Here is a 20,395-nt window from a genome sequence, read left to right on the forward strand (position 1 = left end):
CGAGTATCCTATCTATTCCCTGTCAATTGTGGCTTCTCCTCAGGTTGATTCTCTTCAGATTCGCTGACCTCAAGTACTCAAAATCCTCTTTGAGATATTTCGTATTGCCCTTATACGCCTGAAAAGGGGTAGTTCTACAGTTGTACGTGCATTTAAGTAAGTTAATAAATAAAAATCGCAATTTTTTGGCTAAAGCTTCTGTGCTTCCGGGTTAACCTGATCATTGCAAGCAATTCAACTTTTTTATAGATTTCAGCCATCGTGGTCTCATTGCGTGACCTTAACCTTAGAAATAATATCGTACATAAAATACACATCTTTTATATATACTTCAAATAATAAACTTCGTTACAAAGTAATTTATGATTACAAATTTTCGTGTAACATAATATGTCTAACGAAAGTCGCCATTTGTCAAAGAAGTGCCAACAGATTTGGAGTCAAATGCCAAGCACATTATGGTCGTGTACTTTTGTTTGATTTTTCACTTTTTCTTCTTTTAATTGATATTTTACATTAAAAGCAGTTTCTAAAAATAAAAAATTAAATTGATTAACATATAACAAATAATTATACCTATAAAAGAAATATTGTATAAATTATAAAAATACATATTGCAAATTGATTCTTATATTTTAAATATCAGTATTCTTGAATATAATACTACTTGAAAATTTTTTAATTACAGAAGGGTATTGTATGAGTCAAAAAATAGAAAAACCAATATTATCAGGTCAACGTATAAAGACCAGAAAGAGAGGTATGTTTCAAGAAATATAGATTTTATACTGAGCCCTTTTTAAATACTCATTCAATAACTTTCTTTAGATGAAAAAGAAAAGTATGATCCGATGGGATTTCGGGATGCCATTTTACTTGGTTTGGAAAAGGCTGGTAACGACTTAGATGCAATTTCAAAGTACTTGGATGCAGCTGGCTCTAAATTAGATTACCGCCGATATGGGGAGGACCTTTTTGACATCTTAATAGCTGGAGGGCTCCTGATCCCAGGTGGTTCTATTGCTCAAGATGGTGACAAACCAGTTAGAACTACTGCTTGTGTTTTTGAACAACCAGAAGATATGGAATCTATGCGAAATTTTGAACAAGTAACACATTTTATATATATTTAGAAATATTATAGTTAAATTTTTATACACTGCTAATTAATCAATATTGTTTTATTTGCAGGTTTTTATCAAACTTATGAGACGCTATAAATATTTGGAAAAAATGTTTGAAGAAGAAATGAAAAAAGTATTGGTTTTTATGAAGGGGTTTTCTCCCAAGGAAAGAATAAAATTAGCTAGAATGACAGCTCTATGGATTTCTAATGGTTCTGTTCCACCTACTGTACTTTCAGTCTTAATCAATGAACATCTTGTCAAAGATAACTTAGCATTAGACTTTTTATTAGAAGTCTTTGTTACTTGGAGACAAGAGAAGGGTTTATCTAGTTTAATGACTGCTTTGAAAAAAGGCAATATTGAAGGAAGGTATGAAGAACATTTCACGTTTTACTATATTAATTATTAAATTTATATGGAATTTTTGTATCATTCTTATTGTTTTATTAATAAACAGGTTAATGGAATTTGTACCACCGAACAAACGAACAGAAGAATATTTTCGATCTGTGTTTGAGACTGTTGGTCTCGCAGACATTGTGAAGTTACATAAAGCTCAAGCAAGTCAAGAAGCAAAACGAGATTTACAGCAGTTATTATTGGACGATTTGGTTGATAGTCGTCCTATGAAAGATATTATATTAGATCTCAAAGAAATGGCACAAAGGAGTAGTATTCCTGAGCATGAAGTTATTGGTTTGGTAATTTTATTTTTGATATTCTTATTTTCTTTATTATTATTTATAAGACTAGAATTAATAGAAGAATAATTATTCAAAATTATTTGTAGATTTGGGTTGTTGTAATGGGTCAAGCTGAATGGAATAAGAAGGAAGAGCTAGTAGCTGATCAAGCACTGAAACACTTAAAAGTATATACTCCATTGTTCGATGCTTTTACAACCACTGCCAGATCTGAACTCGCGCTTATTCTCAAGGTCCAGGAATTTTGTTACGAAAATATGAATTTCATGAAAGTCTTCCAAAAAATTGTTCTACTATTTTATAAAAGTATGTTACATCGAATTGTACGATATATTTTGTAATAATTTTTCATTCTGTTATTATTAATATATTATTATTTTAGCGGATGTAATATCCGAAGAAGTGATTTTAAAATGGTATAAGGAAGGTCATTCTGTGAAAGGAAAAATGCTGTTTTTGGATCAAATGAAAAAATTTGTTGAGTGGTTACAGAATGCAGAAGAAGAATCTGAATCAGGAGAAGACGAAGATTAAAAAGCATAAAAGTATGTTCGTATAATGTTTCATTGCTTTGTTTTTAACTTTATAGTTTTTTTTACTTTTTCAGAATAATATAAGCATCATTATTATGAAATTAATACGTTTGGATTTTATCCATCATTTTTAAAATGGATCAAAATATGAACTGAAATTGGATTGTACTGATAAATAGAAATTTTAAAAAATGAATTTGTATTATTATGAGAAACAATATATCAGGACAAGTACATAAAATTTTTTAATTGTTAATAAACAAGAAACAACATTACATTAACATCCGATTAGCGTGGGAGATAAATTGTAAATTTGCAATGTCTTTAAATTGTATTACTTTAAGAAGAAATATTTTGTGTTACATTTTTATAACACCGCTACAAAATATATACAGAATAACAAGTTATTGAAGAAAAGATCTTTATCTCTGTGTACGTATAATTTTCAGACCCCTATTCTTTGTATGATAATATTGTATTAGTTTTTAGAAAATATATTGTCAGGTGGTGTTTAATATTTGAAGTTTTTATAAATCCTAATTTCCTATAATATATTAATAATTATGTATAATATAACTTTTAATTATATAAATAAAATTTTGAAATAAACAATAATCAAAACTAAAATAATTTTAGTTAGTTCAATCAATTAAAATGAATACATACATTAATTATAAATGAGCAATAATTACACTTACTGTGATTACCCAACGACTTTTTGTTTATTAAGTTCATATCGTAGTCTTATAATGTCTCATATCTGGAATTAGTTGTTTTTTGATAAGCTCTTTTCCTTTCATATAAGGCAGTAAAATTTCAGGGACTTTAATGCGGTGGTGCTTTGTTTGATGTGTTTCACAAAGTGCAATTAGCGTACGAGGTATCGCACAAGCAGTTGCATTTAAAGTATGAACATGTAATAATTCTCCGCTTTTTGTTTTATATTTTATATTGAGACGACGCGACTGATAATCTGTACAATTACTACAACTAGATAATTCCCCATATAATTTTCTTCCAGGCATCCAGCCTTCCATATCAACTTTTCTAAAAAATGTAAAATTTGTAATACAACTTTAATTGAATATGTATATTATTCTACAAACCTGTAGGCTGGAGCTCCCAAATCATGAGGTGGCATATCAATTACTCGAAAATGTAAATTTAAAGAAGTAAATAAATTTTCTTGAATTTCTTGAAGTTTCTGAAATTCTTCTGTAGATTTTTCTTGTTCAGAACATACAAACATTTCAACTTTTGTAAACTGATGAACCCTTAACACGTATAAACGAAACTGAATATTAGATACAGTTTCAATATATTATTATACTAGTAATAAATGGAATTAAACATTACCTATATATTCCTCTTTGTTCTGCTTTATGAGATATTTCTGCTCTAAAACACCTGCTTACAGCAGCCATTCTTAATGGTAAATCATCTGTACTAAATGTAGTATTCATTACTTTGTAAGCTAATGACATTTCTGCTGTTCCAGATAAACTATAATCATCATCATAAGAAGGAGTTAAACTGTATGTAAGAGTTCTTCCATTATCTGTTATTAATCCACATCTTTCTATAATTTTAGTAGGAATAATATCAGGTACCGATATAAGTTTGAAATCAAGCTTCATTAAATATTTTACAGTATAATGAACTAATGCTTCTTCTAAATCTGCTAAATCTCCTACAAGCATATATCCTCTGTGTCCTATCAAAGGACCTAAGGTTTCACTTTTAAGCAACTTCAAATCTTTAGTTAACGTTGAAAATTCTTTTGGTTCAAAATCAAATTCTGGTTTATGTCCACATTCTTTCAGTAAATGTGGTTCTTTGTCATAACATAAAACTGTTGGATGTGTTTGATTTGGTATTTTACTTAATTCATGTAAAAATGAATCTTTTAATTCTGGTTTCTGGGAAAGTTCAAGAACTTTGTCAATATTTCCAACACCCTTTCTTGCAATTATATTGTTATAAATGGTATCTCGATTTGATGGATTACATAAAAAGTTTATATTGTATTCTGGTTCTGGAATACTTTGTGTTGTATCTGTGACATATTGTGATCGTTTTCTAATCTACAATAAAAATTATTTACGTTTAATTAGTGGATTATTATAAAATATTTTTACATGTTTAAATTATATGAACTAATAACATACCAACATTCGCATACAAAATCGTTCATATTTAAGAAACTGATTACAGTTCTTAGTAAACCACATTTTAGAAAATATTAATAAATTAAACTATATATATAGATATGCATATATAATATATAAATACATATATATGTTTATATATAGTATATTATTACATACTGAGAGTTAATTAACCTATCAAATATTCTCTTCTATACATTATTGTTAAATACATATATAAAACACGAATTATTTACACATTTTTATTTTTCTAACAAACATAACAGAGGAGGAATTTATATTGTATACACAGAAAATTGAAATTCTTATTGGTCGATTCTATAATTATTCAAAAAAACGATCTATTTTGTATTAACACACAATCACTTTCAACTTGAGAACGGGCGTGCATTGTTGGTAATTTATTAAATATTAGAATTTGCATATTCATTACTATTACGTTATTATGTAATAATTTTGTAATAATAATTACAGGTAATCATGGCTGTTCGAGTATTATTAAAAAACTGTGCATCTATGCGATATTTTTTTCATAAGCATAATGTAGCTCAAAATAGAATTAAAACTTTAAAGAACTTTGGTACTGGTATTTTTACTAGTATCATAGTTTACAGCATTTCAAATATGACAGTTTTTGCAGCTCAAAATGAATTAAATATTAAGCAATTCATGGCAGAACCAATTACTGATATTAATGAACTGAAGAAGAAAAATGATATGAGGAAAAAGATGGAATTATTAGTAATGAAAACTCAGGGAGATTTTTGTAAAGCTTTAGAAGCTTTAGAAGATCCAAATTGTCATTTTAGAGTTGATAGATGGTTTAGAAAAGAAGGTGGTGGAGGAATTAGTTGTGTTTTAGAGGATGGAGTTGTTTTTGAAAAAGCTGGTGTAAATGTATCTGTTGTTACTGGTGAATTGTCACCAGCTGCAGTACAACAAATGAGAGCACGTGGAAAGAAAATGCAACAAGAATCTGTGCCATTCTTTGCAGCTGGGGTTAGCGCAGTTATTCATCCACGCAATCCTATGGTTCCAACCATACATTTCAATTACCGCTACTTTGAAGTACAAAATGAAGATGGTTCAATTCAATGGTGGTTTGGAGGTGGCACTGATCTCACACCTTATTATCTAAATGAAGATGATGTAAAACATTTTCATGGTACTTTAAAAGATGCATGTGATAAACATGATCCATCTTATTACCCAAAATATAAAAAATGGTGTGATAAATACTTTTTCATTAATCACAGAGGAGAATGTAGAGGAGTAGGTGGCATCTTTTTTGATGATGTTGATACCCCAAGTCAAGATGAAGCATTTCAATTTGTAAAATCTTGTGCAGAAGCTGTCATTCCTTCTTACATTCCCTTAGTTGAAAGGCATAAAAATGATGGGTATGGCTATGCTGAAAGACAATGGCAATTATTACGTAGAGGAAGATATGTTGAATTTAATTTAATATACGATCGTGGTACAAAGTTTGGTTTATATACTCCTGGTGCACGATATGAAAGTATATTAATGTCTTTACCTTTATCTGCAAAGTGGCAATATATGCATGATCCAGAACCTGATTCAAAGGAAGCAAAACTTCTTGAAATATTAAAAAATCCCAAGGATTGGTTGAACTAATAAAAAGTGATGCTTCATTAGCCACTAAAATGATCATTTTATCAATCTTGAGAATTAAAATGATTATAATTTATTGGATTGATGAATTTATTTGCCCTCTCTATTTTTTACATTTACTTAAAAAGAAAATAAATCAGGTATTAAAATACAGGATACAAACATATTAAAGGGATTAAATGTATAAACTGTATGTCATCCTATGTACAAAACTTCATCTAATATTGATCTCACATTTTATAAAGTACATACATTTTATAAAAAAATTATTCATAAACCCTATAAACATAAACAAAACATTTTATAAAAATGTGATGTTCTTATATAATACAACTATACGTGGTGTAGATGTTCATAAATGTATGATCTTTGAATAGTGTTTCAAATGTATAAAGTAAATATTAATTGTATAATAAATTTAATATAATTTTGGTTTATGTAATAAAATATTCAGTCTTAGAAAAAATGTACTTCACAGTTCCAAAAGAAATATTAAAGTATTATGAAAAGTGTTATTAAAAAAGAAATATAATATCATATTTTGTACATTATATAGACAGTGATTACAAATTACTATTACTAAAAAATAATATTAGATTTATTATACAGAAAACTGATAAGAACAATGAAAAATTATGAATAAAGATATTGTTAATGAAAGCGACTGTTTAAATTATAACTACATAAATTTTAAACATCTTCCTATATAGACATAATATACACAATTAACACAACAAAAAAAAAATGAATTTTATGTGACATCTTCAAAATATAGAATTCGTTTGTATTAATTATGTACATTTTTTTTTAATAAATACATATTTTGTAAACAGTTTAATTATCATTTTACATTTCTGTACAAATAAAAATGTATTGAAAATTTTTGATACTCATCAAACAGTAGAAAAGATTAGCACAGATACAATACTTTTATAAAATGAGTAATTTCTGTTATTTATAGGAACTATTTTTTGTAAAAACAATAATAAGGCAGAAGAAGACGATTAGTTTTCTAGATGTAATAAAAATGCAAATATTATCAGAAATTATTTCTATGCATATTTCGAATGAAATCTTGACTAATATACAAATACATTATGTATTGCATGCAAGTAAAACTAGATTAAACGCTCGTTTCTTTTTTTACTACTTGTGAATAAGTATTTGGATTACTTAAATATATTTTACTGACTTCATATTGTATGTTGCCTACGTTTGTATTTTTGTTTACATTTTCTACTTCTTTGTTCGAGTCAAAACTTTTTACAATACTGCAAGAGTGAGGCATAAGTAATGTAATATCAGTCATAGAATTAACAGTCTTTTGTTTACTGCACATATTAGAGGCACAGTCAATATTCATTGAAGAGCTAATATATGTTTTTCTTCGTATTAAGTTATTCGAATTATCATTAGTTAGGCTGTTTATCTTAGAAAAACATGTATCAGATTTGTTAAGTGACCTTTGTGATAGGCAACTTCTATCATACAAATTCAAGCTTTTAATACTTTGCAAGTCTGTAAATGATAGTTTCAAATAGTCACAATTCTTTGAACTGGTAAAAGATGCGATATCATTCATTGAGTTACAATAATTATTTCTTAATCGTTTGGCAGTATCCACTGGAAGGCAGTACATGCTATTTGAATGAGTCAACCACTTTAATTTTCCATCAGACTGTTGTTCTTCAATGTTATGAAATTCATTTACACTTTGACAATCCTTTTTTATTACAAAATTTTCTTCTTCTACAGTTTCTACAATCTCACAAATTTCTGGCAAATTATGATCACTCTTTTCACTAGCCATCTGAGTGATAGATTCTATTTCAGAACTATATTCTAAACTGCATTGCTGTGAAACACTTTGTAAATATTTTTCTTCATCAGTTTTAATGTCTATATCTGAATCTTGTAAAATTGTATTTACTATTTCTATTTTTTTGTAATTATTCCTTGGAGAGTTCGACACTGTGTTAACACTTATAGGATCATGTAATCTACAGTTATTATTATACCTCCTTACATTTTGAAGAAGACCTTCTTGACCAATAATAAATCTCATTGTAACACTCTTTTCATCTGACATGCTCCCACCACTATCTGAGAGAATGTTAACATTCTTAATATCATTTATTGGATTTAGTTCAACATGAATATTCGTATTATTGACTTTTGCACTAGTGCTTAAAATAGTTTGATTTATATTACTTTCTAATTTTGTAATAGCTTGTGGCACAGAAATGCAACTACGAGCATCGCTCAAAGCACCACCATCGCCTTGCTTTCTATTACCAAAATTATTATTTTTTGTATGACGACGTTGCTTTCGAAAAAATTTTCTAGCAACTCCACTTTGGTGAGGGTTGTAAAACATTTCTACACAAGTTGGTTCAATATATGTTGTGACAGAATTATCAGATCTGTATTGCTGCCGATGTAATACAACTAAATTCATATTTGTCATTTTTCTATCAACGGGTACACCTTCTTGAATATCTGCGAATTTAAATGCATTACAATTTTGTGATCTGTTAGTATATCTTGATGATCCAACAGAATTTGAGTCAGATGTTACTTGGGTAGCTTGAGAATTAGACAATGGTGGTACAAAATTTTGTACTAAAGAATGTGTTGGAATTACAGGGTTTGCATCAGAAATGCTTCTTGTTCTACAACATCGGTGTTTTCGTTTCTGGAGCCAACAACGCATTTTCAACCATTGCGACCTAACATCATTTCGTGCAATTCCGTAAAAGATAAATACAAAAATGCCAAGTGAACTTGAAAAAAGTGAGTATAGAGCAGAAAATATAGTTTCATCAAATGGAATATATGAATTTAACGGTCTCGTGATAGCTGCTGCGGCAGTAATCCATGACAACAAATATAAAATTAACATAATAATCTGACCTTTTAATTGTGTTATCTGAGAATGTTCTGAATCTTCAACATCAGTCAAAACTGTTTGTGCACTGTGAACACTATTCTTGTCTGTGGATGGATTTGTATTTGATTCTAATAATTCTAAATCCATATTTTCTGTAGCTTGTGTACCCTCTGATAATTGGGCGTTTGTATCAACACTTTGAATTGCACATTTAATAAGTAAATGAAAAACAATCAAATATATAATTAGAATTCCAGCTGGAACAAAAACAGCAACCAGAGCAGGACCAGATGTGAGAAAGCAATATGAATATCCAGCATATTCTTGCAAATTTATTGCACCGGATATACCACAAATAATCATAGCTATACCCCAACCAACTAAATAAAGACCTAGTAATGGTTTGGGTATTGGTTGATCTTGAAGTTCACTGTCTGGAATATCTTCAAGATCTGGCTTAGAAAACCTTTTGTACATATTGCTGCAAACGTAACAAATTTTTAATATTACTGTTTTACATAACTCATTAAATTTAAAGTTGGGCTTAGAAAATATGAAAAATTATTACCTTGCAAATACTGCCATCCATAACAACGAACACAGAGACAAATAATGAAGAGTAAGACCAACACCTTGACAAATTTTTATATTTTCGGTTTGATAAATACCAATGCTATAAAAAAATGACAACAAGGCCATGGCAAACCAAGTATTAATGACACAATGTTTTGCTTTCTTAGGCATATTGATTGATGTATAACAGATAATATATGTAATAGAAATAATTATTAGGCATATTATTGCTGCAATACTTCCAATATATATTGCAGGATTTGAATATTTAAATTTTGCTCCGGTTAGGCTAAAAATACAAAGATATTAAAAAAATAGAAACCCACGTATATAAAATTTATTAAATACATACCTGTTACCATTTGGATCAAGTGAAGATGTATCTTGTAAAAGTCCATAATATCCCAATCTATTACAATGAAATATTATTAAATTGTTTAATATATTTCTTAAATAACAACCCTCACTTGTCCAACCACCAGATTCATTTAACGTTTCGTCCCAAACGACTGGTAGCAGTTTTTTCCCAGTATGATAATACAAAGGAAGCCTTAACATGATGTATACTGGTTCAGTTAAATTTTGTACTGAGATTCCAACTGAAATTAAATTTTAAATTGTATATTATTTCTTTTCATTATTGACGTGCATTCCTTATATTATTTATTGTTACATACATAATTTACTTCCAATAATACATGATGTAATATCCATATTATTATTGTTAATTGTGTTAGGAAATAATCTATTATTACTGTACATAGAAATCATTAACTGATGAATGACAGCTTCTTGTGAATGTTGTAATAAGGATGCAGGCAAATGTATTGAGGCTTCAACTGTTCTATCTTTTATATCAATAGGAGATGTTCTATTATTTGTAGTACATTGTAAAAATTTTATTTCTGGATCATTATTGGAATACCATGTGCATATTAGCCCTGTAAAACTACCACGTTTAACTCTGAATTCTTCTAAAGCTATGTCTTTTTTATAAAATTGTATAGACGGACTAAATTCTACAATTTTTTCTACACTTTTAATTAGTCTGGTACAAGATTTAAAAGAAATTTCAGCTCTGCTTAAGATACTTTTTGGTACATTAATTACTGTATCAATAACATCAATTAATATGGCACCAAGCTCTTTTTCTTCAGTTATAAAATTTAAATAATTTTCTATAGTTTGCGTTATAAAATTGATTTCAACAGGATCGGTTATTTGTACAGCATTTTCTGTATAATTTTTGAATTTCTTTGCCGTTTCTATTAAACTAACTTTCGTAAGTGATAGATTAACTTTAGAAAACTGTTCTAAACTTTTTGTTGTGTGTGATATGTAAGGACACAAGTCTGTGTTCAAATCTTCCCAATATCCTGTAATATTACATTGATAGGAAGCTTTTAAAGGTATTTGCATTAAACTTAAATGGTTGCCCTCGCATGGTAATTCTGCTTTCCATCCTACTACAGTTCTTGGCCATGTATAAACACCTTTATTATTTTTAGTCACTGTAACATAATTATATAATTTGTTACGTAATTATATTGCAATGTTAAATGTATAATGCAATTTACCTGCTAAAGGGCAATAACGGGTTTTATCAGAAATAACAATTATACTGATCGTTTTTGATCTATTACCATTTACAGAAACTAAGAAACAATTCCACTGTCCATTGTGTTCTTCTTTAACTGGGACAATACTAAGTGAACTATTAGAAGAAAAAAAACATATTACTATATATAAGCGTGTAAAAATCATAAGTTAAATTGAACATTGCTGTACCTGTCCACTATACCACTGTCTGTAAGATATCTATTATCAACTTTAATATTGGATAAACTTTTCTGTGGATCTGTAAATTCGTTTAAATCCATAATTTCAGTAGTAGTATTAGGATACCATAACCAACTCAATTTTGCATTTTTATCTTCTGTAATACTAGGCGCTCTACATTTTAAAGTTATAGAATCTCCTACAAATACTACTTGATTGTGAACTGGTCGAAGTTCAATTGTAGGAGATAACCATTGGCACTGGAAACTTTCTGAATATCTTAATTTCTTTATAAATTGGCCTTTAACATTTGTAGGTGATGCACATTTAGGAGCAGGACTGAAACATTGGAAAAATATTTTATAAATGATAAGAAGAAATCTGAGTTTTATATTGAGCTAATACATTACTTTAATTTAATGGAGCTATTATGGATCCAATTACTAAGCCAGTATAATTCACAGTCACATCTCCATGGATTATTAGATAAATCTCTAGAACATAAATTGAAATTTATATAATCAAAATTTCCTACATATTTACATTCTATTATATATTTTACTTACAATTGTTTTAAGGACTTGAGACCATAAAAAGTACCTTCCTTTAAAGTTGTTAACTTATTATCATTCAATTTCCTATAACATTTTTGTTAAATCAAAATCTTTTTACATGTATAATTAATTAAAGTATTGCTGCTCAGCAAAACATATGCAAAAAGATAAATTAAAAATTAAAATTAGAAACTCACTTACAAGCGCTCTAAAATCAGCAAATCATGAAATAATGATGGTCTCACTGCAGTTATGTTGTTTCCTGATAAATCACTAACAATCAAACAAACAACATATAAAGTAAAACAAGCATACAAGAATATGTAACAATGCATTTTACACACATCATAAACTTACAGTCTTTTCAAGTTTGGCAATTTTCTAAATGTGTAAGCATCTATTTTTGAAATCTGATTTTTACTTAAATCCCTATAATTAAATATATATGTAGAACATTAATATGTGAACATTAATAAATGACATAAAAACTGATAATATTAATATTCTTACAATCTTTCTAAATTTCCAAGACCATTAAAACAACCTTCACCAATTGATATTATGTCATTTTGTGATAAATTCAAACGTCTGAGATTTGTCAAATTTTTAAATATATTAATTTCAATGGCATAAATGTTGTTTTTGCTTAAATCCCTATAACAAAGACATTTTAATACAAAAATGGATATTGTTTCATTATGAAATAAACAGTGACCATATAATAATCTTACAGTTGTACCAATTCCACACTGACGCTATCAATATTAATATCTTTAATATCCTGCAAATCATTGCTGCATTTAACACGTAACCATTCTGCTTGTGCACCAACTTTACACGTACAATACTTTGGACATGTTTGAGTTGATTTTCCTCTTGCTTGAATTAAAATTAAAAGTAATAGAGCAGCTCTCATGATTAAAAACTATAGGCTCTTACCTAAAAAACATAAATTTATAAAAAAAACATTGTAAATATTAGATGGATTGACTTAAAATATAAATATGTATATTACATTATATAAATAAAATAAGCATTTCAAATAAAACCGTAACATTAATACATTACATTTTTAAATAATAAACAAATCCTACATATACATATGTATATAAATGATAAAACTGTAAATTGAAGAATACTTACAACATTTAAGGCCATGAAAATAATTGTACTTATCATATTGTTTTAATGTGAAACCACATAAGTCATTTTTATTTAATAATTGTTAGTATCATCATAAATAATTACAGGGCTATAACAATATTAACAGATCAAATACTGCGGATTCTGTGAACTGTCATAAACTATCAACTATATATTTGTATCCAAAATATAGAATTAATGATAGGCTGATTTTCATTAATATTATATAGGGTTTCAGTTCTTTTCTTAACAGATTACTTCTAAAATGAAGATGGACTATAAAATTGCAGACCTTTCTGCAGTTTTTATATAATAAAGTAACGTTATAAAGATTAAAATCATTTTAAAAGATGATCATGTTCATAAGGATGCATCATAAATATATAATCTGTTATTTCATTAATCAAACAAAGAACTTAACAATTCAACAGCTGAACCGGGTCTTTGACCCAAATTGTTCTGTATATATGAAAATTGTAATAAATATTGTTTGTTATTGATAAAATTGCATTTTGCATTCATTTAACATCGTTTTACTTGAATAACAATTACTATTACTTGTCTTTATTTGTATCTTAACGATATGTAATTTTTGTCTTTTAATCATTCAATAAAAATAAAAATTCCAAAAAATCATTCAAGAATTGATAAAAATATATGTTTTTTGATATCTATGTACAAAATAAAATATAGTGGACACGAATCCACCTTATGTTGACTGTGGAACTTTACTCAGTTCAACATAGTTTAACAGTATAAAACATAAGATGTCAAATGTTTATGTAAAACTTTTTCAGATGGTCAGGTAAAAAAAGTGAAAATACATAGTTGGAACAATATTTTTTCAAACATGTCTGCGTTTTTCTTTTACACCTTGTTTTATATTTTAATCTCAGGATGTATTATATATCCGCCAACAGAATTTATTTCAGCTGGACTAACCATAAAAGATATATTTTCAACTTGGTTAGGTAGTGAAAATGAATTTTTTATACAATATCATATAAAAAGGAGTGTAGTTACACTGTTTGTACATTCTATGCTTCCCTTTGGTAAATATATTCATATTTCTTATTACTTAGATGTTATTGATATGCATAAACTAAAATAACTTTTTCTTTTCTTCAGGTTATACCCTTGGGTTAATTCTGTTTGGTCATGTAAATGTTGGACAAGAACATACATGGCTAATGTTTATTATTTGTACTGTACTTCTGCCTCTATATACCTTGTATAAAATTCTAATATGGTCAATGAATAATTGGAATAAACATCCCATAGCACAAAATCTTGCCGTTTATTCTAATGGTAATAATAACAACAATGTAGCATGGACTGCAGTAGCTTCTGATATCAACATAGAATACCGAAGGTTATATATTAAATTTAAAATTGTATTTATATACCTTACATTGAAAAAGAGTCTAAACAGCTGTAATTTTGTTTTAGAATAGATAAAATAATAATTACTACAAACAGTATAACATCCATAGTGGCAACAGATAATTGGATAATTAAAATTATGCCTTATAAGGTGTTGGTTGCACATCAGAGTGATGCAGTTTTGATAGTTAACAAAAGTGATACTCATGAAATGTCACCTGTAACAAGAGGAGAAGTTCAATTCATTAATATTGAGGTATATTTCATATCTTTTAAGTCTATTCTTCCTGACTATCTCTCCATATTAATTAAAATATGTTAAATAGGTCAAGTCTACAAGAACAGGAGCACAGTCTTTTGACATAAGATTGAATGCATTGGATTTTAAAAATTTGCAAGATAAAGTTTCACGACCTATTACTATATTACAAAATATCACATTTCATAAAACATTACTTGATAAGTTTATTGACAGTTTTAAAGACCAAGTACAAGAAAATCCACTTTATGCATGTGCTGAGGTACTACTTTTCTATAAATTTAATATTTTATGGTATTTGCTAAGTAGTTATTTATAAAATATTTCAAGGAATTAGGCCAATGTATAGGATGTATGCAAGTTACGTCAAATGTAAAGCTACAAAAACAATGTAGCACTGGCATAGGAAGTGGGAATTCAGAAGACTGCATGATGTGTTACTGCCGTCCAATGTGGTGCATAGATTGCATGGCAAAATGGTTAATATTCTATAAAAATAAATAAAGTGATGTATATCGCAGTTCACCAGAGTCCATAACTGCGACGCGCAGGTTGGAAGATGGTGGGGGAACGCAGCGTTTGGGAGTATCACCAATCAGGGCGAAGATGCGCACTAGAGCTGCGCGAAGAACGAAAACTGGTCTTTTCGCAGTTATGGACTCTGGTGAACTGCAGTATACATAATAGTGCATTATATTTTTTTTAAGCAAAAATATTTGTTACAGGTTTGCATCAAGACAGGATGAAAATGCACCTGAAACGTGGTTGTCTTCTAAATGCACTTGCCCAGTATGTAGGGCAAGGTTTTGCATTTTAGATGTATGTCTTATACAACCTATTTAAATATAAAACAATATAACAAAAAATAATATGTAATTACTGAAATTAACGAAGTAATTTCTGTATATTATTCACTAAATATTTAAATACTCCTGAAAGAATTTTATTAAAACATTAATAAATTATGTTAGCCAAAGTACATTTTTAAACTGAATTCTATACACGTATGTAATTTAAAATTTTAATAAGTTACAATCACATTGTACAAGTTTTAGTATGTATGTATGTATTTAATATTTTCAAATAAATGTGTTTTCCAAAATATAAGAGTTATTGCTAAATTAAACTGACTTATTTTACATGCCCATATGTTCGATATATAGGGTAATATACTTTTCTTTTTACAATTTTAAATAAAACGTATTATACAAGTCGTATGAATTATGTCGATACAAAGTTTAATGTTTATTATATTAAACCCGTTTATTCGATTACGATGTTAAAATATAAAGTACGTAATACTAGGATAATAAATATATCAATATTTATGCTACCATTAATCGAGGTGCGATATTCATTGCCATAAGTTCTTGGAAAAGTAACTTGGCTGCATACGGTAATCTAACTTGAGAAATTTGTGTTTTGTTTTTACATCCCTTACATTCAAATGTATTATTTCTTAAATTTGCTATTGCAATTAAACCACAGAAATTACATATGTGTATCCGATACGGATCTGAGACTTCAAATAAACGTTCTCTTAAAAATTGTGCAGCTCCATGGGAAATCTGGCAATCACGTTCCATTTCACCAAATCGCAAACCACCATCTCTGCAGATTACATATTAGTATAAAGATATGTAATTTAAAGTTACCATTAAGAAAAAAATAAATAGTATTATTTACCTTGCTCTACCTTCCATAGGCTGTCTGACTAAAATTTGTACCGGACCTCGAGCTCTGCTGTGAATTTTATCGTCTACCATGTGCTTCAAACGCTGATAATAAGTTGGACCTAAAAATACTTGAGCGTTTATCTTGCGGCCCGTGTGGCCATTGTACATAACTTCATTTCCTCTTAGTTGATATCCATATTCTTGCAAAAGTGTAGAAATTTTTTGTACATTTACAGCATCATTAAACGGCGTAGCATCACCAATTTCACCTATCAAATAATATATTGTAGTAGTATCATTATATCTGCTTTCTCCTTTTTAAGTAATCATTTTATTACCTTTATTAGCTGACACTTTTCCCTGGATACATTCAATCAAGTGACCAATGGTCATACGTGATGGAATAGCGTGAGGATTAATTATTATGTCTGGTGTAAGTCCTTCGCATGAAAATGGCATATCTTCTTGTCTATACTGAATTCCACAAGTACCCTTTTGTCCGTGACGTGAAGCGAACTTATCACCAATTTGTGGTATACGAACGCTACGTACTCGTATTTTACAGAATTTATATCCTTCACTATTTAAAGTCAACATCACTTGATCTACTATACCAGTTTCACTGTTACGTAAGAAGGTTGAAGCATCCCGTTTTGTAAAGCGTTTTGTTGTACTATCCAACTATAAATATATGTAAAATATTAGTGTACATAATAAACAAAATTTATTTAATATAATGTTACATACCTCATCATCAGCTTCTGGCAGAGTAATAGTTTTACCTATAACTACATCATCTCCAGATACTCGAATTCCAGGAGCAATAATTCCATCATCATCCAATTTATCATAAATAGCGTTACGCATCCCTTGACACGTCTGTCGTGTAGGTTTTTCAAATTGTTCTTCTTGATCGCCGATTCGCTTAGATTCAGAATCTTTGTAAGATCTATAAAATACAGATCGGAAGAATCCTCTTTCAACAGCACTAGCATTCAAAATAACACTGTCTTCTTGATTGTAACCGGTGTAACACAATATAGCAACTATACTATTAATTCCAGCCGGTAATTCACGAAATCTAAGGTATTCCATGGATCTTGTTGTAACTAAAGGTTTATGAGGATAATATAGCACATGTGCCAAGGTATCCATTCGAACATGGAAATTTGTAATGTATACTCCCATAGCTTGTTTACCCATAGCACTTTGGTAAGTATTTCTTGGACTCTGATTATGATCAGGGAATGGAATGATCGATGCACAGACTCCCAAAATCATTGCTGGATGAATTTCACAATGTGTATATGTTGTACAATAAGCATATTCTTTTTCCTGTCTCAGATCCTCAGGTGACATAGCAATCATAACAGTTTCTTCTTCTAAAGTATCAATATACTCAACAACACCACTACCAACTAATTCTTGCCATCCATCATTATTGTAATCTCTTTCCTTCAACATATCAATATGTCTTTTCTTTAACAAAAGGTTTTGCCCTTCTACAATTAATAAAGGCCTACTAATTCTTCCTGCATCTGTATATATCCTGATTTCACGATCTCTAATATCTCTGATCATAGACACTTCAGATACAATGATGTCCATCTGCCTTCTCAATTTACGCAAAGTAGCCATTAACTGATCTGGATCTCTATGAATACCAACCCAACAACCATTTACAAATATTTTTGTTGCATCAGCTATTGCACTTGGTGCAATTTCTTCTAAATTTTCCATAGACCATTCTTCCAAGAATTCAAGAATCGGAGAAGGTTGAGATCCAACACTGATATAAGCCATTAATGCCAAATTTTTTACCAAACCTACAGCAGCACCTTCAGGGGTTTCTGCTGGACATAGCATACCCCATAGGGTATTATGTAACTGACGAGGTTTAGCTAGTTTTCCGTCTCTTCCAATTGGAGAATTTACTCTCCTTAAATGAGATAGTGTTGATGCAAATGTCAATCTGTTTAATACTTGTGATACACCAGCTCTAGCTTGATGAGCTTTCTTTTGATCTCCCCAATTACCTGTTGCAAGTGAATATCTTAAACCATCTGTAATAATTTTAGTTTTTATAGCAAGCTCAAGGTTGAAGTCCTTCCCTCTGTCTATAAATTTCTGTGCATACAATCGCACTTCTTTCATCAAATTTTTAAATAATCCTCTAAATAAAAATGCCAATAGTGGACCGGCTAAATCCAATCTTTTATTGCCGTAGTGATCTCGATCATCTAATTCCCTTCTGCCAAGAGATGCTGAGAGTAATCTATGTACCATATAACCAAGGAAGTATGCTTTTTTAGTTTCACAGAAATCACTTATGCCTACATGTGGAAGCATTTCTTTCTGTAATATTTCCCTGGCATATTTAATACGTTTTTCTTTTGTTACTCCAGGTCTTGCACCTCTAGTACCAATGAAATTCAAAGCAACGTTTTGTTCTTGTATTACAAAAGCTTCATCTAAAGAAGGTTTCACCATTTCCATCATTTCAGGATCATCAAAATCATATATGATATGTTCTAAAATATCACGATCAGCTACAAATCCAAGTGCTCTAAACACAATCATAATAGGAATTTCTTGTTTAATATATGGTATAATTGCGATAATACGTTGTCCTATGGCAGATTTTTTGATACTAGCCCCACTTTTTGCCATCATGTTAATCCACAATGTAGATGTGGGACGTGAACTATGTTCTAAGCAAGATCTAATTTCTGATTTATACGCATATTTACCATCTTTCATACTGAAAACATAAACTGTATTTGTTGCCATCTTTTCCTGTGCAATAAGTACTTTTTCTGATCCATTAATAATAAAATAACCTCCAGGGTCTAATGGACATTCGTTTAATTCTGTTAAGTCACGATCAGATAAACCAGCAAGTAAACAATATTTTGACCTCAACATAATTGGAATTTTTCCTATAAATGTTTTCTGATGCTGTGTTTCAATAGGATCTTCTCCATCTTTTACAATTGTTTTAGTTATATCAACATACAATGGTGCTGAATATGTTAAATTTCGAAGTCTTGCCTCATTAGGCATCATAGGAGATGGAGCACCATCTTTCTCCCAATGAGTAGGTTTAGATAAGTAAATCTGCTCAAATTTCAATAAATGTCTAACTGGATTTTCTATTTCACCAGAAGTATGTTGTGCCTCTGCTTGTAAATCAATTTGGGGTGAATCTTCAACAATTCTTTGAACAGACATTTCAATGAATTCATCAAAACTGTCAAGTTGTTGTCGTACAAGACCTTTCTCATCAAAATAAGCATTAATAACAATCCAGCATGCTTCTTGCCAAAGTTTTGATGAAATCTCTTCGGCATCCTCATCATCATATTGATCTAAATAAAAGTAAATTTAATCATTCATTTTGGCAATTATTGGAATTAATAACTTTATAATGTGTACATAAAAGAACATTTAAATGAGCAACAAATATAATGGAAACTATAAAAACTATATCAGTATCATTTAATTGCATAATATTATTTAATTTCTTTCTACATTCACAGAAACGTTATACATAAGAGCATATGCAATTAAATTCTCACCATCTTCAAGAGCATACATGTTTTATTTCCAAAAATTTGATGAGCGTATTTGCAACGTCTTTCCAACACCTTAACCACTTCTTTTCTAACCCACAGTGTATATGTATATCCCTGTGATACAAATAATAAACCGTATTCTAGCATTAACATCTGACATGTATGAAAGGAATGAAACGCTTTAATATTGCTAGATGGTACTCGTGGCTCCCTGTAGCGTGAGCTTTAAGAACTCTGAACGCGCTAAATATGATTTAAATGACTGCCAGAACAAGTTGACGCAACTATTCAACTATTCAAGATTTTATATCCATAAAGATTGTTATAGACACTTATATATTGTTTTATAAAATTTATATATAAATATATTACACATATATACATACATACATTCTA

The 20,395-nt window shown here is 29.3% G+C and overlaps 6 protein-coding genes across 10 annotated transcripts; 3 read left to right on the forward strand and 3 right to left on the reverse strand.

Annotated features, from left to right (window-relative positions):
* Positions 1-24: 24 nt before the first annotated feature.
* On the forward strand, positions 25-2,879 carry LOC114879361 (protein krasavietz). The gene is made up of 8 exons (XM_029194209.2): positions 25-156; positions 689-760; positions 829-1,109; positions 1,192-1,496; positions 1,585-1,828; positions 1,918-2,137; positions 2,214-2,376; positions 2,439-2,879. Exons 2-7 carry the CDS (start codon positions 700-702, stop codon positions 2,363-2,365), a joined length of 1,263 nt encoding a protein of 420 aa, XP_029050042.1. The 5' UTR covers positions 25-156; positions 689-699; the 3' UTR covers positions 2,366-2,376; positions 2,439-2,879.
* LOC114879360 (serine--tRNA ligase, mitochondrial) lies at positions 306-4,808 on the reverse strand. Of its 3 annotated transcripts, none has more exons than XM_029194208.2 (5): positions 4,533-4,808; positions 3,721-4,448; positions 3,471-3,638; positions 3,063-3,411; positions 306-529 (listed from the first exon to the last, which is right to left on the reverse strand). In XM_029194208.2, exons 1-4 carry the CDS (start codon positions 4,593-4,595, stop codon positions 3,096-3,098), a joined length of 1,275 nt encoding a protein of 424 aa, XP_029050041.1. In that variant the 5' UTR covers positions 4,596-4,808; the 3' UTR covers positions 306-529; positions 3,063-3,095. The 3 variants fall into 3 exon arrangements, with proteins under 3 accessions (XP_029050041.1, XP_029050040.1, XP_029050039.1); XM_029194207.2 differs by lacking the exon at positions 306-529 and adding an exon at positions 2,673-2,908; XM_029194206.2 differs by lacking the exon at positions 306-529 and having other exon boundaries at positions 2,982-3,411.
* A 1-nt stretch (position 4,809) lies between these two features.
* LOC114879362 (oxygen-dependent coproporphyrinogen-III oxidase) lies at positions 4,810-6,827 on the forward strand. Of its 2 annotated transcripts, none has more exons than XM_029194211.2 (2): positions 4,810-4,928; positions 5,007-6,827. In XM_029194211.2, the coding sequence occupies exon 2, from the start codon at positions 5,013-5,015 to the stop codon at positions 6,168-6,170; it is 1,158 nt and encodes a 385-aa protein (XP_029050044.1). In that variant the 5' UTR covers positions 4,810-4,928; positions 5,007-5,012; the 3' UTR covers positions 6,171-6,827. The 2 variants fall into 2 exon arrangements, with proteins under 2 accessions (XP_029050044.1, XP_029050045.1); XM_029194212.2 differs by having other exon boundaries at positions 4,810-4,924.
* A 207-nt stretch (positions 6,828-7,034) lies between these two features.
* On the reverse strand, positions 7,035-13,276 carry LOC114879323 (adhesion G protein-coupled receptor A3). Its single transcript, XM_029194149.2, has 13 exons — positions 13,107-13,276; positions 12,695-12,902; positions 12,474-12,617; positions 12,321-12,392; positions 12,165-12,236; positions 11,976-12,047; positions 11,820-11,903; positions 11,419-11,748; positions 11,208-11,344; positions 10,308-11,141; positions 9,983-10,229; positions 9,626-9,919; positions 7,035-9,538 (listed from the first exon to the last, which is right to left on the reverse strand). Exons 2-13 carry the CDS (start codon positions 12,877-12,879, stop codon positions 7,291-7,293), a joined length of 4,719 nt encoding a protein of 1,572 aa, XP_029049982.1. The 5' UTR covers positions 12,880-12,902; positions 13,107-13,276; the 3' UTR covers positions 7,035-7,290.
* Positions 13,277-13,809: 533 nt separating this feature from the next.
* On the forward strand, positions 13,810-15,752 carry LOC114879325 (E3 ubiquitin-protein ligase TM129). 2 transcript variants are annotated; one of them, XM_029194153.2, is made up of 7 exons: positions 13,810-13,911; positions 14,003-14,158; positions 14,235-14,478; positions 14,556-14,745; positions 14,816-15,010; positions 15,079-15,227; positions 15,474-15,750. In XM_029194153.2, exons 2-7 carry the CDS (start codon positions 14,146-14,148, stop codon positions 15,589-15,591), a joined length of 909 nt encoding a protein of 302 aa, XP_029049986.1. In that variant the 5' UTR covers positions 13,810-13,911; positions 14,003-14,145; the 3' UTR covers positions 15,592-15,750. The 2 variants fall into 2 exon arrangements, with proteins under 2 accessions (XP_029049986.1, XP_029049985.1); XM_029194152.2 differs by having other exon boundaries at positions 13,839-14,158; positions 15,474-15,752.
* Positions 15,753-15,755: 3 nt separating this feature from the next.
* On the reverse strand, positions 15,756-20,162 carry LOC114879324 (DNA-directed RNA polymerase II subunit RPB2). The gene is made up of 5 exons (XM_029194151.2): positions 20,003-20,162; positions 17,172-19,792; positions 16,763-17,105; positions 16,435-16,693; positions 15,756-16,359 (listed from the first exon to the last, which is right to left on the reverse strand). Exons 1-5 carry the CDS (start codon positions 20,019-20,021, stop codon positions 16,074-16,076), a joined length of 3,528 nt encoding a protein of 1,175 aa, XP_029049984.1. The 5' UTR covers positions 20,022-20,162; the 3' UTR covers positions 15,756-16,073.
* Between the last annotated feature and the right edge of the window lie 233 nt (positions 20,163-20,395).

Source organism: Osmia bicornis, chromosome 9 (assembly GCF_907164935.1).
Source record: "Osmia bicornis bicornis chromosome 9, iOsmBic2.1, whole genome shotgun sequence".
NCBI lineage: Eukaryota > Metazoa > Arthropoda > Insecta > Hymenoptera > Megachilidae > Osmia > Osmia bicornis.